The sequence below is a fragment of the Telopea speciosissima genome, chromosome 1, assembly GCF_018873765.1.
Source record: "Telopea speciosissima isolate NSW1024214 ecotype Mountain lineage chromosome 1, Tspe_v1, whole genome shotgun sequence".
NCBI classification, from domain to species: Eukaryota; Viridiplantae; Streptophyta; class Magnoliopsida; order Proteales; family Proteaceae; genus Telopea; species Telopea speciosissima.
This window is the reverse complement of record NC_057916.1, coordinates 40541573-40568804: the sequence shown is the minus strand read 5'-3', so window position 1 is coordinate 40568804 and position 27232 is coordinate 40541573. Positions and strand designations below refer to the sequence as shown.

General features: G+C 40.4%; 2 protein-coding genes across 3 annotated transcripts; one reads left to right on the top strand and one right to left on the bottom strand.

Moving 5' to 3' along the window:
- The first annotated feature begins 621 nt into the window (after nt 1–621).
- LOC122644942 (probable terpene synthase 9) lies at nt 622–20525 on the top strand. 2 transcript variants are annotated; one of them, XM_043838304.1, is made up of 7 exons: nt 622–627; nt 13975–13978; nt 18448–18647; nt 19029–19246; nt 19340–19479; nt 19724–19993; nt 20114–20525. In XM_043838304.1, the coding sequence occupies exons 3-7, from the start codon at nt 18502–18504 to the stop codon at nt 20399–20401; spliced, it is 1062 nt and encodes a 353-aa protein (XP_043694239.1). In that variant the 5' UTR covers nt 622–627; nt 13975–13978; nt 18448–18501; the 3' UTR covers nt 20402–20525. The 2 variants fall into 2 exon arrangements, with proteins under 2 accessions (XP_043694239.1, XP_043694237.1); XM_043838302.1 differs by lacking the exons at nt 622–627; nt 13975–13978 and having other exon boundaries at nt 18271–18647.
- A 3265-nt stretch (nt 20526–23790) lies between these two features.
- Nucleotides 23791–25732, bottom strand: LOC122649489. Its single transcript, XM_043842675.1, has 2 exons — nt 25394–25732; nt 23791–24057 (listed from the first exon to the last, which is right to left on the bottom strand). Exons 1-2 carry the CDS (start codon nt 25730–25732, stop codon nt 23791–23793), a joined length of 606 nt encoding a protein of 201 aa, XP_043698610.1.
- Nucleotides 25733–27232: the final 1500 nt, after the last annotated feature.

Below are 27232 nucleotides of genomic sequence, written 5' to 3'. Positions count from 1 at the left end.
TTGGTATGGAGACTGATGCAAAGACGGGGTACCTCAATGCTTTGAAGAATCATGAGAAGATTTGGCTCGAAAAAGAATTAAATGGCTAAAAGATGGAGATCGCAATTCCAAGTTTTTTCATCTTTCTGCAATGTTGAGGGCAAAATGTTAGATTCGTTGTTTGGTAAAAATTGATGGGGTGAAGGTCACGGATCCAGTTGCTTTGGCTGATTATATTTCGGAATTTTATGAAAATTTGAATGAAGAGGTTCCATTGTAGGAACACCTGGACTTGCTAGAAGTGATTCCCTCTATTATTGAGGATGTCGACATGGATGTTTTGGACTCTATTCTAGATGCTACAGAGATGAAGAAGGCGGTTTGGGACTTAGATCCTGATAGTTCTCCAGGGCCTAATGGATTCAGTGGTGCTTTTTTCGGGCGGCCTTGGGTGATTATTGAAGGGGATGTGTGCAGGGCTGTCAAGAATTTTTTTCAGGAGGGTATACTCCCCAAAGGTACAAATAATTATTTCATCACTTTGATTCCAAAGGTGGATGGGGCGGTGGTCTTAGACAAATTTTGCCCTATTTGTATGGACAATTTTATTTGTAAAATTATTTCTAAGGTTTTAGCGAACCATTTGGGGTTGGTGTTGCCTCGTCTTATTTCGGAAGAACATGGTGCTTTTCAGAAGGGGAAGGTTATTTTCTCAAATATTAGCCTTGCTTCGGAGTTGACTAATTTGATGGACAAGTCTGTTAGGGGTGGTGGTATTGGGTTGAAGCTAGATGTGCAAAAGGCGTATGATTCCCTTTCTTGGGATTTTTTTAAAGTACTACGAAGGTTTAGCCCTAGTGAGCGGTGGATTTTGTGGCTGCATCAATTACTTTCTACAACTCAAATTTCGATGTTGGTAAATGGAGGGCCTACTAGTTTTTTTGGAGTGGAAAGAGAGCTTCGTCAAGGAGATCCCCTATCACCTTTGTTGTTTATTGTTGCTAAGGAGGTTCTATGTAGAGGCTTAAAAAAGATGGTGGTCGATCAAAGGCTTCTCCCCTTAAGGGGTCCTAGAGGTGTCTCTACTCCAGGTCACCTCCTCTTTGCTGATGATGTGTTTATTTTCTATAATGGTGCTTTCAGGTACATTTGAGCCTTGAAATTTTTCTTGGAGCATTACCAAAGCTTTTCTGGCCAATTAAACATGGTGACTTAGTTATGGAAATTCTTAGAGGACGAGTCTCATCTCAGCGTCTTCTTCCCTTGATAGATAAAATTAAAGGGCGCTTATCGGGATGGAAAGGAAAATTGCTTTTTATAGTGGGATGAGTACAACTATTGAGATCGGTTATTTCAGGTATGCCGGTCCATAATTCTATGATTTCTTTGTTGGAAAACTGGATGAGGAATTTTATCTGGAGCGGTGAAGTTGACTCTGTTAAGAAGATTACTATGAGTAGGACGATGTTTGTAGGCCTTTTTCTGATGGTGGCCTAGGCATTGGTCAGATGCGTGAGGTCAACAAAGCTTGCTAGAGTAAGTTGGCTTGCCAAATTAAACATGGTGACTCAGTTATGACTAAGTTCTTTCGGGCAAGATTTATTTTCAAAATTGGTTATTTGAAGGTCTACTTATAAATCCTCCTCGGTCTGGCCGGGAATTTGTATCTTGCAATGAATGATGGTTGGTAGGTGATGGTTGAAATATAAACTTTTGGTCGGATAGATGGTTGGGTGATTTTTCTAGTCTAGAAAAATCAAATCTGGACCCAGGTATTTTTCAGCATTCTTCTGGTCAAGTTTTTGACTTTATTTCAAGCTTCTTTTGGGTTCTTCTATATGTGGAGTCAATTTTTTAAAGAATATTTTTGAATTGATCAAGGCTATTAAAATTCCAGATTTCCAAGTATCTGATGTTTGTAACTGGATCCTCAATCAGTCGGGTGAGTTCTCTGTGAAGTTGCCTTGGGAGGCCATCCGTTCTAAAAAGCCGATCTCTCCTTGGTGGTCTGTGGTCTAGAATAAATGTTTGCTGCCCTGTCACCCTACGTTTGCCTGGAGATTATATCATGGAAAGCTTTCCATAGATGATAAAGTGCATCACAAAGGGGTGCCCTTCCCTTCTAGATGTAATTTATGCTTCAAGGAGGTAAAGTCCTTTTCACACTTGTTCTTGGACTGCTGTTTTGCGATTGCTCTGTGGAACTTCTGTCTGAGCCTCTTTGGTATTACTTGGTGGCCTCATCCCACTTTCCTGGATTTGAGTTAATGGCGGAATCTCAAGTCAAGGGTGGTAGGCCTTAAGGATGCATGGCTTGTGGGCATTATCCTCATTCCTTTTTTGATCTGGTCTGAAAGGAATCTTAGACGCTTTGAAGATAAATCGAGGAATATGATTTGGGTGTGTAATGCTTTGCTGAGAGAGGTTTCTTCCATTTCTCCCAACTTAAAAAATTCAGTTTCTTCGGTAAGGGATCTTCTTTGCGCTAGATCCTTGAGTATTCCTATAATCCCTTTAAAAACTAATGCCCTCTTGGAAGTACTTTGGTGTCCTTCTCTCTCTTGGGTTAAGTTGAATGTTGATGGTTGCTCCCTAGGGAATCTTGGTAAATCAGGTGTAGGAGGAGTTTTTTCAGGATTCCAATGCTTAGGTGTTCTTTTCCTTTAGATGCTTCTTGAAAATTAGAACTAATTTTGAAGCAGAATTTTTAGCGGTAATCAAAGGTTTGCTTTGGGCTAGAGATCTCAACCTTCAGAGACTTTGGATTGAGTGTGACTTTTTTTTTTGCTAAGGATTAGCAAGGAATATATTATAAAAAGAGAAAGAAAAATACAATATTTAACGTCCAGGCATACCCAGACGGATATAAGAACAAAAGGGGCTAACAAGGAAATCCACACTCCAAAGGAGAGGAGAGAACCCCACCCTACTCAAATCTATATCTTCGTCTCCCTAGAGCATCCTCAAACAAGTGAGCATTAACCATTGAAGGGAAAATCGACAAAGCAGGGGAAGAAGAGCTACTTTTGGCAGCATATATCGCAAGATAGTCAGCCACTAGGTTAGCTTCCCGGAAACAGTGCAAAATTTTCCAATTGATATCTTGCAAGAAAGGTTGCAAACCAATCCACTGTTGCTTCACAAACCAAGGATTGAGTGTTACTCTAATGTAGTGTTCATTCTTCTTTCCAAAATCAGTGTAAAAGCTTAGTCCCTTGGTTTGCGCGGCAAGATTGGCTATCCTTGCAACCTTTCTTAAGATCGATTGATTGGCGCATTTCGCACTATTATAGAGAAGCTAATTCAATAGCTGATTTTCTCGTCAAGTCTACAGTAAAGTTCGATCTCTCCTCTACAATGATTGATTTCCTTCAGTCAATTGTGCAGGACCTTGAGATGGATGCTTAGAGTCGTTTACGTTTCCGTGCTTGCTAATTTTGTTAGGCTTTATTTCTTTGTTGCAAACTAATAGAAGTTGATATTTTATGTGATAATTCCTTAGTTTGGATTGCAATTGTGAGTGTATAAATAGGTGAAGGAATCCACATGTTGGAAACTCAATCACCTATAATACACATACTATAAAGAAAAGATTACAATACTATAAATGAAAGATTGAGGGAGACAATGTAGAGATCATGAGGGATTGCATGCTTGATACTCAAGCAATGGCAAACATAGAAAGAAATCAGATATGGTCGATTATGGTGTGATATGGCCTGATACACCCCCTCAAGATGAAGATTTGAGCGTGCGAATCTTCAGCTTGTCCCGAAGAAAAGAGAATTTGGCCATACCGAGCCCTTTGGTCATAATATCGGCAATCTGATCTTTGGTAGAAATAAAATGGACTTGAAGGTCACGTTTGGCAACTTTGTCATGAACAAAGTGGAAATCAATTTCCACGTGCTTGGTACGGGCGTGAAAAATTGGATTTGTTGAGAGATACGTAGCGCCGATGCTGTCACACCACAACACAGGAGCCAAAGAGGTGGAGCGGCCAAGTTCACCAAATAGAGACTGGAGCCAGGTGAGCTCAGCTCAGGCGTTAGCAAGGGCCTTGTACTTGAACTCAGTGAAGGATTAGGCAACAGTCTTCTGCTTCTTAGAGGCCCAAGAAATCAAATTGTTTCCCACGTAGATGGCATATCCACTAGTGGATTTACGATCGTCACCATCACCGGCCCAATCAGCATCAGAGAAAGCCTGGAGATCTTGAGAGGAGGACTGGGTGATATGGAGCCCATAACCAACAGTGTGTTTGAGGTAGCGTGAAATACACTTTTACCATGGTCCAATGTTCTTCTGTAGGGTTATGCATGTATTGGCAAGCATGATTCACAGAGAAAGCTACATCCAAGCGGGTGAGAGTAATATACTACAATGCACCAACTATCGACCGATACTTAGTTGGATTAGAAAAAGATACACCCCCTGCAGTAGATGCTTTAAAGGTAGTAGCCATTGGTGTAAGAACAGGTTTGCAATCCGACATGCAAGCCCATTGGAGAAGATCAGTAATATAGAGGGACTGAGACAATGTAAGGCCATTAGAGTGGTAAGTTGCCTCGATCCCTAAAAAGAAATTTAAGCGGCCCAGATCTTTGATCAAGAACTCAGAAGCTAGTGGTTGTAATAGTGTAAATGGGCTGATTCCAAGTGACCAGAATGTCATCGACGTACACAAGAACATAAGAGGTCATGGGACCTTGTGTATAAATGAATAGTGATGGATCCGTTTGGGACGACCGAAAACCAGATTGAATCAAGAACTGGGACAATCGGTTGAACCAGGCACGAGAGGCCTGTTTGCGGCCATATAAAGATTTGTGCAACCTGAATGCATGATTTGGTCGATTAACATCTTCGAACCCCTAAGGTTGAGTCATATAAACTTCCCCATTAAGAACACCATGTAAAAAGGCGTTTTGGACATCTAGTTGTTGAACACCCCATCCATTACAGACAGCCAAGGTGAGCACTGTGCGGATGGTTATAGGCTTGACAACAAGGCTAAAGGTCTCATCATAATCCAAGCCCTGCTGTTAATGAAACCCCTTGGCCACAAGCCTCGCCTTATATCATTGAATAGTCCCATCAGCCTTGCGCTTGATCCTGTACACCACTTACAACCAACCAAATTTGCATTAGTAGGTGTTTGAGTTAAAATAATACCGCAAGCGTACGGGTCAATCGTAGCTACGGGTCGAACACGAGGAGGTCAACCTTGAATAAATTTTCACTTTTAATTAACGCGAAGTGTACAACTTACCAAATATGGAAACAACCTATATATAGAAACTACCAATTATGGAAACTAGCAAATATAGAAGCAACTAAATTACCAAAGATAACAAATTAAAAATAGAAACTAGGGCAACCACTAAGGTAATGGATGAATTAAAAATAAGAAAGTCACTTGGGAATGAGTTCCACCATGAGAATTAGGGCAGATCAATGACTAGCATATTAGGGCAAAGCATGCATACGGCCTAAGTCTATAAGATATGCGGCACGGCTCATATACGGCTAACATATCCCATGAAAACAATGCTCATACAACATACAATGTAAACAAAAAAAAAATACATGAACATAATGGTGTCACAATGGATACGGCTAACGAACATGTATATAGTTCCCCTTGGAATGACATACAAGCTGTGGGCGGTCATCCATCGTAAGTCCAATATTGATCATGTCCATTAATCACATAGACAATGCTAGCCATCAATTCTTCCTTCTCTCATGGTTTCACCCACTCCCAAAAGGAGAGGTTTAGCTAGCCATGAAAGCAATGAAGAGGGAAGGAAGGATTGATGGAGAAAAAGACATAGAAATTATTAAAACTAAAATTTATAAGAAGAAGAACTTAGCTGATTCGAATAACTCCAATGAAGATGATTCCATCACTTGAATCCCATCACTTGAAGCCGCATCCAATATTGAAGAATAAATTACCAAAGTGTATAATGAAGATTACACATATGATCGAAGGGATGGGGAAATAAAATTTATCCTAACAGTGATTCTAAAAAAAATAAAATTACATATGATAACCTAATTACATAAGATCTAAAAACTAAAAATAAAAAGAAGAGGATGAAAGATCGGGTATAACGAAGAGGAACGGCACTACTGCTGCTATTATCATTCTAGAATAGAAAATTAAAACTGAAAAAGAAAAAACGAAGGACTGAAGGGAGAGAGCGGTTGGAGTGCGGTCAAGATGGGTTTTATATGGGGGAGAGAGCTCGTGAAAGGGAGATGGGAAGGAGATAGGAGAGATGAGGGAATTTAAGAGGAAGTGGGAGAGAGAAGATATAGAAATCGAATTTACCAAAATAAAAGAAATACAATCCGAGAGAGAATCCGAGAGAGTTAGGAGAGAGATTAGAGAGAAAAGATATTTTTCTCATTTTTTTTATTATATTTTTTTATCCTAAATTCCAACTTCACTAAGAATCGTTTTTGGGCTATATCTTTTTATCCTAGGTGCAGATGGAACTAACCCGAGAATTAAAGTTACACCATTTTAAATTCCAGACAATATGAGCCCAATATCCGATATCTTTTGAAAGATTCTTGAGTCTCCAAAATTATCGTTATGCCCCTATGCTTGATTTTTCTCTCTTCTTCTTCTTCTAAACTCGATACGGCTCTAATCAAGTGACTTCCGATGTTGGGCATTAGAAAGCTAACCCGACTGAAGTCTTCAACCTCGTAATCTGGCATTTGGCAGTCCAATTAGACATGTATTCTCCACTTTGACCAAAATGCCCCTAAACCTGAAAAATGACAAAAAGTACCTGAGTAGCACTTGTTCAATGTGGTAAAATGAATGCTTTATATCCTAAGATTTCACACATAAATGTGCTCATCAGATTCCCCCACACTTGAATGTTACTTGTCCTCAAGTAAACAAAACAAAAACTAATCTAGAATGCAAAAATCCTAACTCACTTTCGTAGGAATCACGGTTGCACTTAGCATGTGCAACAAGCCTTTAAACCCCTAGGTTACCCCTAGTGGACGAATTGTGTCTCGTGAGTGTTTGCAGTGAATATACACACAAAATTCAATTTGTAAATCCATACTATAGCCAAGATAAGGAATGCAACCCCAAGATAATTTACTTTGAGATTTTCTAAATATTCCCCCACACTTGAACTTTATTATCCCACTCTGAGTTGGAGAATTATCATACATCTAACTTAGGGAGGTTTGGGGTCGGGTGAGTCACACTGTTTTTCCTTGAGATTAGATCGAATAGGTCATCAAAGCTACAAAAGATTTCAGCTCGGAACCTTGGTAGAACCTTTAAACATATGCACACTTTCAATTTCACTTCGATTTCACTTTGCCATACATTTTCAAGTATTGAACTCAAGTTTCCCTCCACTACAATTGGCTTGAATGACATGCAGGGCTTGCACCAGACACCCAAGTTACTAAGTAGTGTTGGAGTAGATTCTCAGTGCATATATCAGTTGATTGCCACATTGTGGCTTTAGGCATTGATGCAGTATGAGTTCAAACTTCTTTTTTTTTTTTTTTCCAACACACATTACTCTAATCCGTGCAATGTCTTGACTTCTTAAGCTTTCTAGGTGGCTCTTGTAGCGAGCTTTAGGCCAATTACTCTCAAACTAGACGGCTTTAAGGAATTAGGTGTAAAACACCCCTCGGGCTTACTTACTCAAACCAAATAGGCTACAAGCCAAGACTGGATCAAAGAGTAAATAATTTTTTTTTCTTGGCAATCAGCTATATCATGCAAGTATATCATGGTTCAACCTTAGCACCTAGCCAAAACTCGTGTAAACAGGATGACTAACAAAATCGGCTCTCTCAGTAGACAATGTACTTTCAAAGAATTTAAAATCCCTTTGATCGGTATATTTCAATTCCCTCCTCAGTGCAGAATTTTTTATTACTTCAAAGTGTAGGGTATTTTGGAGGCTCTCAAAGTCTTTTAGAAAAGTAAACTAAAGAGGCTACACACTCGCACTCAAACCAAAGTAAAGACTACAATTCAATGAAATCCCCCCCAAACTTAAATGATGCAGTGTCCTCAATGCATGAAAAAAAAAAAAATAAGGACAAAGAAGAGGGGACGTACCGGATATGATCATGGTGGCTCAAAATAAGGAGGTGCATGGAAATCCATGACCTCGTAAGAATGTGGTGAAGAAAGTGGTATGAGAGAGGAATTAAAAGATGTGCTAGAGATTGTAGAGTGTGTACTCTTACCTGGATCAAATATTACAGAGCCTCCATTGTGTTGTTGGGACAACACCTCTTGTTCCTTTTCAGGCGGTTCCACTGGTGGTGACTTGGAAGAGAAGTAGACAGATTACCATCTGGCTCAACAGGTGGTGGCTTGGTCCACAATTTAGAAGGCTCTCCCCCATACTTGGATTGAGGCAAATCCTTTAGACATTGATTAATACCTGTGTTAAGAGCAGTTGTAACTAAATCAGGTGGTTCAAAAATTAGATGCACGTCTTCATCTAAGCATGGTTGCTTTCCCAATCGAAAGACATTAAAATCACGAGATGCATTCCCAAAAGACAGCCTCATCAGACCATTCCTACAATTGATCAGAGCATTGCTAGTAGCTAAGAAAGGTTTACCAAGGATAATTGGGATTTGACCTTTGATATTGGTCACAGGTTGGGTATCTAGGACTATGAAATCCACGGGAAAAAGAAATTCCCCAACCTTTAATAACACATCCTCAATTACTCCCTTGGGAGTCTTGACTGATCTATCTGCCAATTGTAATGTGACAGATGTAGGCTTAAGGTCTCCTACCCCTAATTGTTGGTACACTGAATATGGCAATAAATTGACACTAGCTCCTAGATCAAGAAGGGCATGGTCAATTCTAGTGTTACCAATCATACATGAGATAGTTGGGCAACCAGATCCTTATACTTAGCCACTATCTCATTGTGTGACCGAGCTCACATTGGCGATCAGAACACTTTCTTAGGTACATTGATTTTCCTTTTCTCGAATACACAAGTCCTTAAGGACCTTTGCATAGGTAGGTACCTGGGAAATAGCATCTAAAAGAGGGATGTTAACTTGCACACTTTTTAAGACATTTAAAACTTTTTCAGTTATTGCATCCTTCTTGTTGCTTTTAAGCCTATTGGGAAATGGAGCCTTAGAGACATAATTCTTCTCAGGTGGCTCTTCATGTTTCTCTTCACTAACCACTATAGGTTCATCAGACGAACCTTGGACAGGGGGCTGGTCATTCACAACTATGGGAGGGTCATGTGGGGCACTTACAATGGGTGATGGATGGAGAACATTCACAGCATCAATAGGAGGCTCAGAAGTTAAAAGAGTTGGTTGAATTGGAGCCTCTTGTTGGTTCTCACATCCACTCCTCAGAGCATATATGGCATTACATTGACTAGAGGGTTCTGAGTGGTGTGGACTCTGATGGATAGAGTTCAACTGAGTGTGAGGTGGATAGGGCATAGAGGTCCGAGGGTTCGGATCTGGTTGACTCGCCACCTTACCCTTTTCCCTTTCATGGAGAGTATTAGCCAGTTGAGAGATTTGCCTCTCCATGTTTTGTTAGCTGGTCAGGAATGTGCTCATGAGGAGCTCCATACTCTTCTCAAGGGAATTGAACCTGGTAAACTCATCACTATTTTTCAAAAATTCAAGTGATTGCTGATTCATCATTGGGGTTAGATTATTGGGAGGGGAGACAAATCTAGGGTTAGTCTGCTGGGGAGCAAACTGACCTTGGATTGGAGGCTGGAATGTAGATGAACCAACTTGATTGGGATCTTGGTTCCATGAGAAGTTAGGGTGATTTCTCCACCCAGGATTATAGGTTCCACTATAAGTATTGTTCATTACATGCACACTCTCATAGCTTCCATGCCCACTACACCTATTATGGCACTCATCCATCACATGTGATGAGGATTGGTATCCACTACACAAAGGGGTGGTCTGACAAACCTGATTTATCGGGGAAGGTCCCTTGGTCACTATGGCTTCCAGTCTTCTAATAAGACTGTCCAACTGAGCCTCTTTGGCTACAGTTCCCTCTACCAAAAATCCCTCACCGGAGTTTTCATTTTCTTGAGTAGATTCCCACTCTCTGGTCTTGTCCGCTAAGTCAACCAAAAACTCCCAAGCTTGATTTTCATCGGTGAATGATGTGAATCCAGTTGGGCACATGGATTCCACCAACTGCTTGGTTTGATAATCTATACCCTCATAGATGATTTGGCACAGATGCCAAATATCTAGGCCATGGTGAGGACACTCTTGAAGAAGGTTGTTGAATCTCTCCATGAATTTAGAGAAGGATTCGTTTGGCCTATGTCTGAACTGCAGAATATCATTCCTAATCCTATTGGTCTTATGCAAGGGAAAGAACTTCTTTAGGAAGACAACTATAAATTGATCCCATGTAGTTATTGAGTCTCTAGGCAAACCATAGAGCCACTTTTTAGCTTGATCCTTAAGTGCAAAGGGGATGAATCTCAACTTAACCACATCATCAGTCAATTGTTGCATCTTAATGAGCACACATACCTCCTCAAACTCCCTAAGAAACAAATATGCATCTTCGTTAGCTACCCCATGAAAGTGGGGCAACATACTAATGAAATTAGATTTAAGCTCATAATTGTTTCCTTGGGCGGCGGGTAAGCGAATGCATGAGGGTTGTGCAGCCCGTGCGGGATAAAAGCGGTCCCTAAGGGTCATAGGTTGCCTCTCTCCTTCCTCACCCATAGTTGGAACCTCAACTCGTTCTATCCGGTTCTTAAAATTCCTCTCCCAAACAAGCATACAAAAGCCACAATCCAAAATTTAAAGCACAAAGCTCTTTTTTTTTTCTTTTGGATTTTTAAAATTTTTTTTTTATTTATTTATTGAAAACACTACAAATCAATTAAAATTGGAAACCAAACAAGCGTCACCTCCCCGGCAACGGCGCCAAAAACATGTTTGAGTTAAAATAATACCGCAAGCGTACGGGTCAATCGTAGCTACGGGTCGAACACGAGGAGGTCAACCTTGAATAAATTTTCACTTTTAATTAACGCGAAGTGTACAACTTACCAAATATGGAAACAACCTATATATAGAACCTACCAATTATGGAAACTAGCAAATATAGAAGTAACTAAATTACCAAAGATAACAAATTAAAAATAGAAACTAGGGCAACCACTAAGGTAATGGATGAATTAAAAATAAGAAAGTCACTTGGGAATGAGTTCCACCATGAGAATTAGGGCAGATCAATGACTAGCATATTAGGGCAAAGCATGCATACGGCCTAAGTCTATAAGATATGCGGCACGGCTCATATACGGCTAACATATCCCATGAAAACAGTGCTCATACAACATACAATGTAAACAAAAAAAAAATACATGAACGTAATGGTGTCACAATGGATACGGCTAACGAACATGTATATAGTTCCCCTTGGAATGACATACAAGCTGTGGGCGGTCATCCATCGTAAGTCCAATATTGATCATGTCCATTAATCACATAGACAATGCTAGCCATCAATTCTTCCTTCTCTCATGGTTTCACCCACTCCCAAAAGGAGAGGTTTAGCTAGCCATGAAAGCAATGAAGAGGGAAGGAAGGATTGATGGAGAAAAAGACATAGAAATTATTAAAACTAAAATTTATAAGAAGAAGAACTTAGCTGATTCGAATAACTCCAATGAAGATGATTCCATCACTTGAATCCCATCACTTGAAGCCGCATCCAATATTGAAGAATAAATTACCAAAGTGTATAATGAAGATTACACATATGATCGAAGGGATGGGGAAATAAAATTTATCCTAACAGTGATTCTAAAAAAAATAAAATTACATATGATAACCTAATTACATAAGATCTAAAAACTAAAAATAAAAAGAAGAGGATGAAAGATCGGGTATAACGAAGAGGAACGGCACTACTGCTGCTATTATCATTCTAGAATAGAAAATTAAAACTGAAAAAGAAAAAACGAAGGACTGAAGGGAGAGAGCGGTTGGAGTGCGGTCAAGATGGGTTTTATATGGGGGAGAGAGCTCGTGAAAGGGAGATGGGAAGGAGATAGGAGAGATGAGGGAATTTAAGAGGAAGTGGGAGAGAGAAGATATAGAAATCGAATTTATCAAAATAAAAGAAATACAATCCGAGAGAGAATCCGAGAGAATTAGGAGAGAGATTAGAGAGAAAAGATATTTTTCTCATTTTTTTTATTATATTTTTTTATCCTAAATTCCAATTCACTAAGAATCGTTTTTGGGCTATATCTTTTTATCCTAGGTGCAGATGGAACTAACTCGAGAATTAAAGTTACACCATTTTAAATTCCAGACAATATGAGCCCAATATCCGATATCTTTTGAAAGATTCTTGAGTCTCCAAAATTATCGTTATGCCCCTATGCTTGATTTTTCTCTCTTCTTCTTCTTCTAAACTCGATACGGCTCTAATCAAGTGACTTCCGATGTTGCGCATTGGAAAGCTAACCCGACTGAAGTCTTCAACCTCGTAATCTGGCATTTGGCGGTCCAATTAGACATGTATTCTCCACTTTGACCAAAATGCCCCTAAACCTGAAAAATGACAAAAAGTACCTGAGTAGCACTTGTTCAATGTGGTAAAATGAATGCTTTATATCCTAAGATTTCACACATAAATGTGCTCATCAGTAGGAGGAGGCACCAATGACCATGTGACATTTTTAAGCAAAGTTGTAAACTCATCATACATGGCCTGGCGCCATTGAGAATCCTTCACAGCCTGAGTGTAATAGGTAGGTTCTAAAGGGGGAGATGGGTCAGGGGTTATATGGGTAAGATTGGCATGAAGGGCTATGGAGGGGTCAGCATACAGCTCACTTAAGAGGCGTGTGCAACATGGGGGAGATGATGAAGGGGTTGGGGAAGGGGAGGGTTGCGGACTAGGGAATGGGGATATGGGATCAACATCAAGGATGGGGGTGTGGGATAAGGGGGTTTTTGGTGAGTTAGGGTTTGGGGTTTGGACAATAGGTAATGGCGGATCGCATAAGATGGTGAGGGGTAGGGAAGCCCATGTTGGTGTGAGGGATGTGGGAGGGGGAGTTGATTGCATTTCGCGAACGGAAAATCGAAGCTCATCAAAACAAACATGATGAGCAATATAAATGCGTTGGGACTCAAGATGCATGCAACGGCAGCCATGGTGATGTGAACTATACCCAAGGAAAATACATGGAGCGGACCGAGGATCAATTTTATGATTATTGTAAGGGCGAAGAAAAGGAAAACAAAGGCACCCAAAAACTTTGACAAAGTTATAATCGGGTGGATGAGATGATAGAAAATGATAGGGGGAAAGGTTCCCAAGGGTGGGAGTGGGCATGCGATTGATTAGGTATACTGCCATTTCAAAGGCAAAATTCCAATAAAGTTGAAGAACAGAGGCATGATGCATAAGGGTCAGCCCGGTCTCAACAATATGGCGATTACACCTTTCAATGGTGCCCTATTGTTCATGAGTGTGAGGGTAAGAAATTCGATGGTGAATGCCAAGAGTGGCAAACTAAGAATGAAGAGATCGGAAACTCTCCCCCCCCCCAATCAGTTTGCACATTTTTAATTGTGGTAGAGCATTGATGCTCAACTAATGCTTGAAATTACTTAAACACAGAGAAGGCATCAGATTTAACCTTACGAGGATTAAACCAATTATAGCGAGTAAAATCATCCACAAAAATTAAGAAATAACAATGTCCATCAGATGAAATAGTAGGAGAGGGTCCCCAAATGTCACTAAAAATTAAAAATAAAAGAGAACTACTACGATTATGAGATTCACGAAGGGTCAAATGGTTTGATTTGCATATTTGACAAGCAGAACACAAATGCGAAGACGAAAGAAGCTTGACATCATTAACCATGAGGCGAAGGGAGCGGTCATGAGGGTGACCCTGACGTTGGTGCCAGCGATCATAAGAGGAAACCTGAGCAATATTGGTGGAGGGAGCATGCAACGGTGGAGATGGCAGATGGTAGAGACCGTCTTTGCTAGGCCCCGTAAGTAGAATGCTATTGGAGGTTGGATCCTTCACATGAAAATGGGTTGCATGAAATTCAAAGAAAACATTGTTGTTAGAAGCAAATTTATTAACTAAAAGCAAAGAATTATAAAGAGACGGTACATGTAAAATGTCAGAAAGAGATAAAAAATGAGAAGAAGAAGGGATAGAGGAAGAGCCAATATGAGAGATGGGAATAGAGTTACCATCACCAACCAACAAACCATGCTTACCAGTGTAATATGAGAAGAGAGATTGCAAGTCAGGTGTCACATGATGAGTAGCCCCAGTGTCAGGAATCCAAGTTGCTAGGCCCGGGTTAGTGGCGGGTTGGGGATAATGGCCATGGTTGGGGGGGGGGGGTAGGACGGTTGGGGTTGGGAGAGATGCGGATAAGGCTGCGGGGTGGGTAGTAATGGAGGGTTGGGCATGGCAATGTAGGCAGATGGAGAGGGAGCTTGATGAGACTGTTGACCAACGGTCTTATTTTTGTAGTAACAAGTGGGGGCTTGATGATTGGTGCGACCACAGATTGTGCAAGGGCTATGTGCAAATGCGTTGGAGCATCCAAAAGACCATCCTACCCCGACCACGACCACCAGGTGTGCCACGACCATAAGGCTAGGTAAGGGGACCGCAAGTGTATTGAGAAACATTGGCAGTGGCATTGGCAGCAAGGTCAACAACAGCCTATCGTAATTGAAGCAAGTACTCATGGTTGACAAGGAGCCCATGTAAATTAGTATAACTGATTGGTTCTTTACGGTCCATCATGGTTGGAAATAGGGGCTGAAAACTCGGCACGTAGAGCACGAAAAATATGAAGATTAAGATCCTCCGTGGGGAGGAGTTTGCAGGCTGCACCAAGTTCATCAGAGAGGGCTTTGGCCCGACTTAAAAATTGAGTAACAGGTTCGTCTGGCTTTTGAACAAGTTGTTGAAGAGCAGCATTGAGAGACAAGATCCTCGAGGTGGAGGCATTACTGTAGGCAGCATGAAGGACGTCCCAAATCTCTTTACTGGTTCCACGCCCAACTGCAAGTGACATAGCTTCGTCAGAGAGGGAGGAGATGAGGATACGCATGATTAAGGAGTCTTTTTCCTCCCATGTTTCAACCTGCGATGCATCCTTGGGGTAGGGATTGGAGCCAGTAACATAACCATGGAATCGCTGGCCTTTGAGATAAGGAACAATCTGGGTTTTCCAATGGACGAAGTTCTTAGATGAGAGCTTGATTGAAAGATTCTATGAGAGGCTCGGTGTAGTGGATGGTGTAATGGTGGAGGAGATAGAAGAGGTGTTTGGGGTGGAGGGAGGAGAGCCCATATCATCCAAGAGAGGGAGGACGTGGGAAGGCAAAAATGGAGAAAAAAAAAATGGATTCTCTTGCTCGGTGGAGCTAGAGGCTCATGATACCATAATAGAAGTTGATATTTTATGTGATAATTCCTTAGTTTGGATTGCAATTGTGAGTGTATAAATAGGTGAAGGAATCCACATGTTGGAAACTCAATCACCTATAATACACATACTATAAAGAAAAGATTACAATACTATAAATGAAAGATCGAGGGAGACAATGTAGAGATCATGAGAGATTGCATGCTTGATACTCAAGCAATGGCAAACATAGAAAGAAATCGAATATGGTCGGATATGGTGTGATAAGGTCTAATACCAATTCCTCCTATTGATGGCATTGCCGAAGGTGGGAGGTTTTTGATATTCAACTTTTGTGCTTGTATTGTCAGTTGGTTAGCCTTCCTTTTGACTGTAATTTTTTAATTCTTTCTTTCTAGGGAAAAAGTGTGGCCTACGCTAGCACTCCCATGAGTCTATCTCTCTCCTCCCCATGTGAAAAGACACCTCTGCCCCCTTATTTTAAGGAGGAGAGAGATAGACACATGGGAGTGCTGGTGTAGGCCACACTCCTGTACAGAAAACTGCTTCCCTTCTTTCTAATACATATGATCTTTAGAAGAAAAAAAAAATAGCAAAAAGAAAGTGGTCCTTCCATCCAGCATACGTAGACTAGACCCTATCAGTAATGTTTGAAAGCAGGTTTTTTTAATATACCAAAAAAGTGGGAAGGCTAAGATATCTACCATGGCCACTAGTTTAAAAAAATTGAAGAATTGATAGGGTTGTAGCCCGAGAAGAGATCAAAATTGTATGGACTAAACTATTTGGGCAGAGCGAAATTGTAGGAAGTTTGAAGGTAAGGCTAGGCCAGTGGATGCAATTATGATTTTGATTTTCAGTTCTCTCAGGGAGCTTTCGGGTTCCTTTTCTTATTCGGTGTCTACCCACCTTGATCTGATTTGTGCCAGATGGCTGTTAATTCCTTTGCTCCCTAAGCCGGTGCAAGTGATAAGAGAAGTTAGGTGATGTAGACCTCCAAGAGGCTGGTTCAAGCTTAATGCCAATGGCTGCTCCATAGGGAACCTAGGAAGGGCTGGAGCTGGTGATGTTCTTAGGACTGATCAAACTGTCTCCGTTTTGGCTTTTAGTATTTTCCTTGGCTCCAACACAAATTATGTGGCGGAATTCATGGTGATCTTTCACGGCCTTTTGAGAGCTAAGGAGATAGGGGTGATCATTTATGGATTGAATGTGATTCAATGGCGGCTATTGGGACGTTTCATTCTGTCTCAATTCCTTGGTTTGTTAGGCAGCAATGGAATGGTCTTCAGCGCTTTCTGCAATCCATTTTTTGGAAGATTTTCCACTGTTTTGGCTAATGTAAGCTCGTTCTTCCTGGTGTTGTTTAGGTAGGGTTCTGTCCCTATTTTTTGTATTCCAGTATCCGTTTGGGTTTGCCTGGACGTCATTCTTCTGTAGTCTTTTTTCTCTTTTAATATAATTTTGCTGATTTTTAGCAACAAAACAAAAAAATGATAGATGTACCAATATTAATATCTTGACCACGTGGAGAACGTTTTTCTTGTTTTGAAATATGCAGAACCTAAATATAAACGTTCTTCTTCTCTCTTTTTTTTTTATGGAATATGCAGAACCTAACTATAATCCTCTTGGCTCTATCTTACTCTAATAGATTCTAAGCCCCCTTAATTAATTAGGTAATTTTCATCTCTAAGTAGATAGGATTCTACGCCCCATAGGTACCTTTAATCTCTAAAAGTAAATATACAACACGTTTATTTTCAACCAAAAAAAAAAAAACACGTTTATCTACCTTAATTTGCCTCTCCATTCTCATGATCTAATCTTTTGCCTCTGTCGTTTATTTTCTTTTTTTTTCTTTTTTGGGTAAGAAACATGGGTGCTTTAATGCTATAAAAAGACCTACTATGTTCTTAGATTCTTAAACACAAACTTGTAAACATTTCAATTAGCTTGGAAAGGAAATTGGTCTTCAATAATCAAAATGGTACATACTGTTTCTTCTTCCTTTCAACCTATCTTGAAAATGAGTTTCTACGTTCAACGCTGGTCTTCATCTTTGTCTCTACCTCATCGCACCAACAATATCTCATGGCTGCAAAACAACAAACGCAGCAATGTTTGTCAAATAAAGGTCGCTGACACTCGGTGCTCACGGTTGTCGTCGGCATCGGCATCGGCATCACAAGAGAGTGAACGCCAATCAGCTCATTATCATCCTACCATTTGGGATCACCAAGTCGAGTCTTTGAAGAATCCATACACGGTTAGTAGCTAGCTAGCTAGTCTCGATCCCTTGTATTATTCTCAATTTTTGTATATATTTTTACAATTTCACTTGGTCTTAATGCCTTACCAACTCCCACTTCTTGTTTCACCCAAAAAAAAACTCCCACTTCTTGTTTGGATTGCAGAATGAACTCTCCCATGCCCGCTTAGAGGAGCTCAAGCAAGAAGTAAAGCAGCTTATACTGTCTACCAAAGATCCATTGGTTCGATTGAAACTCATCGACTCGATTCAACAGTTGGGAGTGGCTTACCACTTCGAGGAAGAGATCAAAGAGTCCCTTCTTCTTCATCATCTCGTTTATTTGGAGGGCAATGATGATCTCTGTACTGCTGCCTTAAAATTTTGACTTTTTCGAGAACATGGATATCAAGTTAGTTTAGGTAATTTACATGAACTTTTATAAAGAAATAAAGTTGCGCCCTCACTACTATCAATTAGTTTTAGTGTAACGATAAACGCTTGATCTGATACTTGGTTTTAACTCCTGTGTTATTAATTTGCATATAGATGTGTTTAATGAATTCGAGAACAACGATGGGAGCTTCATGGACTGTTTAAGTAATGAAGCCGAAGGTCTCTTGTGCTTATATGAAGCTTCATACCTTGGAATGACTAGAGATGCGGTGCTAGAGGAAGCCATGGAATTCAGTGTCTCATGTCTCAAGTCATCAATGAAAGACTTGGGGAATAATCTGGCAGAACAAGTGCGACGATCATTGGAAGTTCCATTGCACTGGAGAATGGTGAGATTAGAAGCTAGGAACTTCATAAATGTTTGCGGGAAGGAGCATACAAAGAAGAGTTCATCAATATTGGTTGAGCTAGCGATGCTAGATTTCAACATTGTGCAATCAGTTCACCAAAGAGATTTACAGGAGCTATCAAGGTAATTTTTTAATTAATTAAAGCATAACAACTTTAATGCAAGGGTTTGCTTTGGCTCGTTTGTCTAAGTGGAAAATAGTCTGGAAAAAAGCAAATTTTACCGTAAATCAAAATTTATTCTCAACCATACCAGAATTGTCCACCTCCTTTGTATAATTGGGCGTGGGCCTGGTACTCTATTTTGGTGGTATGCCTCTTGAATATTCAAGATTCCCATCAATGTCACCTAGTGGCCTTGCAGGGTGACCCCCTTTCACATGTGCCCAAGTTCTGATCGTTTTATTTTTATAAAATTAATGTCTTTTATCGTAGTTGGTCCACATCAAATTGTTACAATTCAATGTAAACAATGATACTAAGTATTGCATATTTTCTCTGGTAGGTGGTGGAGAGACTTGGCTTTTGAAGAAGAGCTTTGCTTTGCAAGAGACCGATTAGTGGAGAATTTCATGTGGACAGTTGGGATTATCTATAAGCCCGGATTCTCCAAATGCAGAATTGGGCTCACCAAATTAATCTCAATATTGATGGTAATTGACGACATTTATGATGTATATGGATCACTAGATGAACTTGAACTCTTCACAAATGCAGTTGATAGGTAAGTTCCAAAGAGACTCCAAGGTACATCTTTCAATTGCTTATCTTATCTTGGCTTCCAAAAAAAATATTTGAGATATTTTTAATTTGTCCGGTGGGATATCAAAGCCGTGGAGGAGCTTCCCAACTACATGAAATCTTGCTACTTAGCCCTGCTCAATTTTGGTAATGGAATTATTTATGATGCACAAAGGGATCATGTGTTGAATATCTTACCCAATGTTAAGAAAGAGGTACTATTTTTAACCCTAAAAGAAAGACAGCCAGGCTGCCTGCAGTCTATCCCCAGACACAGCCCTGAACCCAGACCTGTAAATGATTGCCCTATTCTCTTACAAATTGAAAAATCCACTTGGCCAATGCTCCTTTCAACAAAAAATCCTATTTTACAGGACACTTTTATTTCTTCATCATTTTACATAAAAACAAATAGAGCATTAATGAATTTGCAATTATATGTTTTTTCATATTTTGTAGTGGGCAAGACTTTGCAGAGCATACATGATGGAAGCAAGATGGTTTTACAAGGGGTACACACCAGGGTTGGAAGAATACTTGGGTAATGCATGGATATCAGTGGGTGGTCCTGCAGCCATGGTTCATGCTTATTTTATGCAGCTGCAAGGACGCACCCTATCGGCTGATGAGTCTCTTGATTGCCTGAAGGCTCTGAACTATGGGTCCGGTGACCTATTTTATTGGGCATCTATCATTACTCGGCTCACTGATGACCTCGGAACTTCCCAAGTAATGTAGCTATAATTAATATTAGCTCTTAATCTCTCTACTAAAATTATGTATAGGAATTAATGGACCTTATAATTTCCATCATTTACTAAAGTTGGTTTATATTTTTGGCAATTGAAGGCTGAGATGGAAAGGGGAGATGTGCCCAAGTCCATACAATGCTACATGAATGAAAAGGGTGTCCCAGAGGGAGAAGCAAGAGAACACATAGAGGGCTTAGTGAGGGATTCATGGAAGAAGCTTAATGAGTGTGCTCAAAGCTGTGGGCTTCCTAGATGGGTTGTGGACATGGCCTTGAACATGGCACGGACTTCCCAGTGCATCTTTCATCACGGTGATGGCATCGGCACTCCCGGCGGAGTGACTAAAGATCGAGTGGTCTCACTGTTCATCGAACCCCTTTCATGAAAAATTTCAATGACTTTAGGATCCAAGAAATCTTCCAATCATCCGATCGATAATGTGGAAGTTACAAGGGCCTACATATTTAGTTTGGGCCTAGTACAATTAATTTTACGTAATTATTAATTAATGTAAAGAAATTAAAATTTCATTGTTTCAATAAAAAAACCAAGCTAAAAGGTTATTATTTTTCCCGCTAAAAGGTCATGTTTATTAAGGAAAGAAAGAAAGTTACAACAAAAAACTAGAGAAGCCTATAAACATCAAACAAAAGCTACAAATTCAAACTGCCACCTACAGCATTGCCATCAGCAGGGGGTCAAATAGCTGACATAGAATAGTGGGTAATGTGGTCACTCATTCAGTTTTTGGTCAGATAAATGGTTGGGCAAATCATCCATTACTGAACAATCAAATCTGAATCCTTCTCTATTCTCCTCATTCACTTGTCGGGTTGCAAACTTTATTTCAAGTTCATCTTGGGTCTTCCCTCAGGTCAAATCAAATTTTATGCTCTCTATTTTTAATGCAGCTTGGTCCATTAAAATCCCTGAGACCCTGGCTGGTGATGTATGTGACTAGACTCTCTCTTCCCATTGTTTTTCTGTGTGCTCTGCTTGGAATGCCATCCGATCTAGCTCACCCATGCCTTGTTTGAGTTTAAAATAATACCGCAAGCGTACAGGTGTAGCTACGGGTCGAACACAAGGAGATGTATGTCACCCTATTTTACTCACTTTAAAGTAATACAAAGTGAACCAAATTAAAGTGTTAAATTAAACTAATTAAACTAACAAATTAACACATCCTAACTCACAAGCATCTAACAAATTAAATTGGCGTCCTAAAACATATCCATCTAACCACAACCACATAAAAAAAATAAAAGAAATAGAGGGAGAAGAAGAAGAAGAATGAGATGAAAAAAGAGAGGGAGAATGAGTTTTAAGAGTTTAGAGAGTAAAAACCTGGATACTTGAACAAACCTTGCATGGCTTCCTCTTCTAAATCTCCAAGTCTTGTCATCAACTTAGGAACTTAGACTAGAGAGCTTGAAACTAAACTAGAATTATTACAACCATATTAAAGACATAAAATTAAAGCATGAATCAAAAGTATTACAATCATGGAATTGAAAGCATGAAATCAAACTAGAACTTAGAAAGCCAAAAAACTAGAAGAAGAGAAGAAGAAATTTCACTAATTAATTGAACTAAAAACTAAATTAAAACTAAACTAAAACTAACTTAAAAACTGAACTAGAACTAACTTCTTACAACCCAAAGGGCAAGGGGTATTTATAGGGGGAAGGGAGAAGAGAGAAGAGGGAAGTGGTAGGAGAAATAATTCCTAAGAAAAGAGAATATTCTCTTCTCCTTCCTCCTTTACATTGCCTTGAATCCCAAGAAAAAAGAAAAAAACTAGAAAGAGGGAGAGAAGAGAATCCTAGATACATAAACCTTCTATTTATTAAAAAGTAACTTTCTAATTCTAACTTGTACTTCATTTTCTTTGTAGGTGTCTTCTCCAAGCAATGAGATCAAGGCATCTTTGACTTTTCAACCTTCCATTGATGAGAGAATATTTTTCAAATTAAATCTATCCATAGTCAAACCCCAAAAGTGCCCTTGAAAAGTTGGAGGAGAGAGAGAGCAAGGGTGATGACCAGGATTTCACTCACAATTAATAAAATGTCATATCTGTCCTTCAAAAAACATGGAGCATGGGATGCTTATATGGGCCTCACTGTTGTATTCCTTATGAAAAATCACCCAAAATAGACCCAAATTTTGTCCAATTTGGAGTTCGGGAGCCCAAGATATCTCAAGTTGAAGTTGGACTGCTCCAGAGCCTTCCAAATAGAATCTTTCGGCTGACAAAAAGATAACTTTTGATAATTGCGCTAAGACCCCTAAAATCCGAACTTCCGCTTTCTTTGGTCCCGGCCGACTATCAATAATTATAAATAAACCCCTATCCACGAAAACGGCCGTAACTTCTCTGTTTCAACTCGGAATCAAGTGTCGTTTGAACCGTTGTGAAGCTGACTCGACGGGCTACGCATCCATACTATTAACACCTCCAAATTATGCTAAGGGGCCCACTGTAATTACATTCAAATTTGATTGATTGGCGTGATTCTTTCAGTGCTCAATCCAAACTTGATTTTCTCGACTCCTAGGCGCTTCCGGCTATTCTTAGCATCTTTTGCTCTATTTTCACAAGAATTCACCTAAAACCCGAAAAACATAAAAAAATACCAAAGTAACTCTGTCCAAGGTAGTAAAATGTATGATTTATGCCCTAAGATTTCACACATAAATGTGCTCATCACGCCCCTTGGTGGTCGTTGGTTTAGAAGCATGGGATGCAGCCTCATCAGGCTATCTTTGGTTAGATACTCCATCATGGGAACTGTTAAGATGGTAATTGGATGTAATTCATGTGATTCATTTCACTAATGGTAAAAGAATATATACAAATACACTGTAGAGATTATCTCCTTGATATAAGAAAACTACCAAAACTGTTGATCAAAAGATCCTAATCTGATCCTAACTAATCTCTAAGAATATATACAAATATACAAAAGAAGGGAAAGATGAGTCGATGCTGACTCATCCAATGAAGATATCTAATACTCCCCCTCAAGGTGGTGCATGAAGGTCCCGAATGCCCAGCTTGGACTTTAGGTGCTGAAATTGAGCTCGACCAAGAGATTTAGTGAATAGGTCAGCTAGCTGATTAGCCGAAGCAATCTTGGAGGTGCAAATAAGTCCCTGTTGTAACTTCTCATGAATGACATGGCAATGTATTTCGATGTGTTTTGTTTGCTCGTGGTAAACTGGGTTAGCAGCAATGTGGAGTGCTGCCTGGTTATCATAATATAACAGAATACCCTTCTATGATGGCAAGCCAATGTCTTGTAAGAGATATGAGAGCTAAGTGATTTCGTAGGTAGCCACGGCCATAGCACGGTACTCGGCCTCGGTAGAGGAGTGTGACATAGTGGTTTGCTTTTTGGTTTTTCAAGAAATCGGATTAGAGCCAAGAAGAATGTAATAGCCTGTGGTGGATCATCTAGTCATTGGACAGCTAGCCCAATCTGAGTCACAAAAGGCCATTAAGCGAAGATCAGAATCTACATGGAGGAAAATGCCTTGTCTAGGTGTACCTTTCAGATATCAAAGTAATCGATGTGCAGCCTCTAGGTGAGGTTGGCGGGGTTGGTGCATGAATTGGCTCAAAATATTGACTGTATGTACAATGTCTGGCCAGGTAACGGTGAGATAAATTAAGCGACCAACCAACCGTCGGTAGATGCCCGGATCAGAAAGAATAGTGCCCATAGCATCAGATAGCTTAAGGTTCTGTTCCATTGGGAAATCTGCCGGTCAAGTGCCAATGAGTCCACTATCACTGAGTATATCAAGAGTGTATTTCCGTTGGCAAAGGTAAAGGCCCTTTTGGGAACGAGTAACCTCTATGCCAAGAAAATATTTCAGGGGGCCAATATCTTTAGTCTGGAACTGAGAACAAATGCGAGTCTTGATATCCTGGAGTAAGGTGTCATCTGAACCAATGATGATGATGTCATTGACGTACACAAGAATGAAGATGGAAGCCGATTGTTGTTGAAGGACAAACAGAGAATGATTGGCCTGTGATTGTATAAAACCAAAACTGAATAGGACAGTAGACAATTTAGAGAACCAATTCCGTGATGCCTGCTTGAGCCCATAGAGAGACCATCAGAGTTTGTAAACGACGGTCTCCCCCTTACATATAAACATCTTCCAAGAGATCTCCATGTAAAAATGCATTGTTGACATCTAATTGATGAAGAGACCATCCACGTGCAACGGTCACAGTAAGAAGCACACGGACGATGACCAGTTTAGCCACAGGAGCATAGGTGTCATGGTAATCGACCCCTTCAATTTGTGTGTAGCCCTTTGCAACATGGCGGGCCTTAAATCTTTTGACAGAACCATCCGCTTAGCGTTTAATTTTAAACACCCATTTAGACCCAATAGCCTTTTTGCCAGGAGGTAGCGGAACCAAAGTCCAAGTCTTGTTTTTAGTGGGAGCAACAATCTCATTCTGCATTGTGTCATGCCATTCGGAATGTTTCATAGCCTCGGCAAAGTTGGTAGGCTCAGTGGTAGTGGTTAGAGCAGTGAGAAAAGACATATGATTAGAGGAAAAATGATGATAACTTAAAGAGTAAGCAAGTGGGTGAGACGTACCATGACCAACAGTTGAAGACTTATTTGCTTGAGCAAGAGACAAGTGGTAATCTTTTAGATAACTTGGAGGTTTAATGGCCCGAGTAGGGCGCATGGAGGGTTGAGTAAGAGAGGGAGGTTGGGTAGGGGCAGGGGGTTCAGGTTGAGGGGGTGGTGGTGATGACGTTGGAGTGGCATGATCAAGGGGATATGAGTTTGGTGGTGGAGCTAGGGCAGGGGGTGGCGGTGGGGGTTCATCATGGTCCGTGGGTGGTAGAGGAAAAGCATATGAGGGTGTTGTAGAGGGGTTAGGGTATAGATCGAAGGGAAAAACTTTTTTATGAAAAATAACATCACGAGATACATAAGTAACCTTGGTAGAAGGGTCATAAATTTTTTAACCCTTTTGCCCATGAGGGTAACCAATGAAAATTCCCAGAAAAGCCCGTTGAATGGGAACAAGAAGTACATTTGTAAGAGTTAAATGGGAAAACAAGGGCATAGTACCAACATGGGTTAAAGGTGTGGTAGACCCATCAGGTAACCGAATAGAAGAAGAAGTGGGTTGTGTGAAGGTGGAAAAAAAGGTGGAATCCGACACCATATGGTCTGTAGCGCCAGTATCGATAATCCAAAAATTAGAAGGATTGAGTGTAAGAAGTGCTGTACCTGCAACGTTTGCCAAGGGGTGGGGATTACCAGCAGGGAGAAGGGCAAGAAGTTAATGGATTTGTTCTGTAGATATGGTGGGAAGAGCAGGAGCATGTACAGCAAGGTCGCCGGACTGTGTGGCATGGGCAGCAGGGTAACAGGCAGCAGCAGCACCATTGGAAGAACTAGAATTGTTGCAAGACTTGGTCTTGGCAGTGTCGCTGTTACGAGGCATCCAATTGGGTGGATAACCATGTTGCTTCAAGCACCTGGAGTCTGAATGCCCTTCCATGTTGCAATAGTTGCAATGATCTTTCATGCAAGCATGGCCTTTGGAATCGTTTCGGGAAGACGAAGGCTGAGCAGCCAACGCAACCTGATCAAGGGGAATAGAACGGGATCCTTGTAAGGATCGCTGTCTTTCTTCTTGAAACAACAGGGAATAAGCTTTGGCCATGCTTGGCAATGGATCCATAAGAAGTATTTGACTTCAAACAGAGAAGAAGGAGTCATTAAGACCCTGTAAAAAATCCATGAGAGCATCAGTTTTGACATAAGCATTGAGCGTTGTCATGGCGCCACAGGTGTAGGTAGGAATTGTCCGATATGAAGATAATTCATCACGGTAAGACTTGATGCAAGATAGAAGGCAGAGACTGAATCAGTTCCTTGAGAGTGATTGGATATAGAACGCCGGATTTCAAATATGCATGGGGCATTTTGCTAAGAAAACCTGTCACTGAGATCGACCCAAACATCTCGAGCATTCGTTGTCCAGAGAATGTTGTTGGCGATAGAGGGGATGGTGGAATGAATGAGCCATGAAGTAACCATGGAATTGGAACAACCCCAGGCGAGATAATCATCGCAATCAGCAGCCGACTGGGCAAGGGTGCCGTCAATGAAACCGAGTTTGTTCTTTGCCTGGAGAGCCATGGTGATGGAGTGGCTCCAGATTGGGAAATTATCACCATTGAGTAGTTGGGTGACAAGAGGGGTGCCAGGGTGATCAAAATTGTGGAGAAAGTAAAGAGAGGTGGGGTCAGAAACGACCGGAGGTTTGGCCATTTGCAGAGGAAAATGGAGGAGAGGAGGATCGGATGTTAGGCTGATACCATATTAAGATGGTAATTGGATGTAATTCGTGTGATTCATTTCACTAATGGTAAAAGAATATATACACATACACTGTGGAGATTATCTCCTTGATATAAGAAAACTACCAAAACTGTTGATCAAAAGAACCTAATCTGATCCTAACTAATCTCTAAGAATATATACAAATATACACAAGAAGGGAAAGATGAGTCGATGCTGACTCATCGAATGAAGATATCTAATAGGAACGTTGCGACAGATGACAAAGTACAAAGGAAAGGAGTTCCCCTTTCTTCTAGATGCAGCTTATGTTTGAAGGAGATAGAATCTTTTAATCACTTGTTCCTGAATTGTGATTTTTCTATGGAAATCTGGAATTTCTTCACAAATTTTTTCAGGGTGACCTAGTGCACTCCTCTTTCCTTTTTGGATCTGAGCCAATGGTGGAGGCATTAGTCTAGAGTAATTGGCCTTAAAGATGCTTTATGCTCAGGTATTACATTGGTTCCTCTACTGATCTGGTCGGAAAGAAACCGTAGAAGATTTGACAAAAAGTTGACAAATTTTGCTACACTTTGCCAATATTTGGTGTCAGATATTTTAATTAATTTCTGCTAAGTTCAAGAACATAGTGTCTTTGGTTTCTGATTTAATCTGTGCTAGACAACTCCGACTTCCGATTATATTAAAAAAACCATCGGATATCCTTGAGGTCTCTTGGTGTTCCCCTCCTCATGATTGGATAAAATTGAATGTTGATGGGTGTTCTCTGGGTAATCCAAGAAAGCCAGAAGTACGTAGTATTTTTTGGGATTCTTAGGCCAATTTGATCTTCTCTTTTAGGTCTTTCTTGGGATTG

Bases quoted from the DNA above. Each gene is read 5' to 3' on its own strand.
- LOC122644942 (XM_043838302.1), top strand. From the start codon at position 18,307: ATGGACTGTTTAAGTAATGAAGCCGAAGGTCTCTTGTGCTTATATGAA. The intron at 18,648-19,028 runs GTAATTTTTTAA...TTTCTCTGGTAG, and splicing joins GATTTACAGGAGCTATCAAG to GTGGTGGAGAGACTTGGCTT. The intron at 19,247-19,339 runs GGTAAGTTCCAA...TTTAATTTGTCC, and splicing joins CTTCACAAATGCAGTTGATA to GGTGGGATATCAAAGCCGTG.
- LOC122649489 (XM_043842675.1), bottom strand. From the start codon at position 25,732: ATGGCCAAAGCTTATTCCCTGTTGTTTCAAGAAGAAAGACAGCGATCC. The intron at 24,058-25,393 runs GTACATGCTCCT...ATACAATCACAG, and splicing joins CACAGTCCGGCGACCTTGCT to GCCAATCATTCTCTGTTTGT.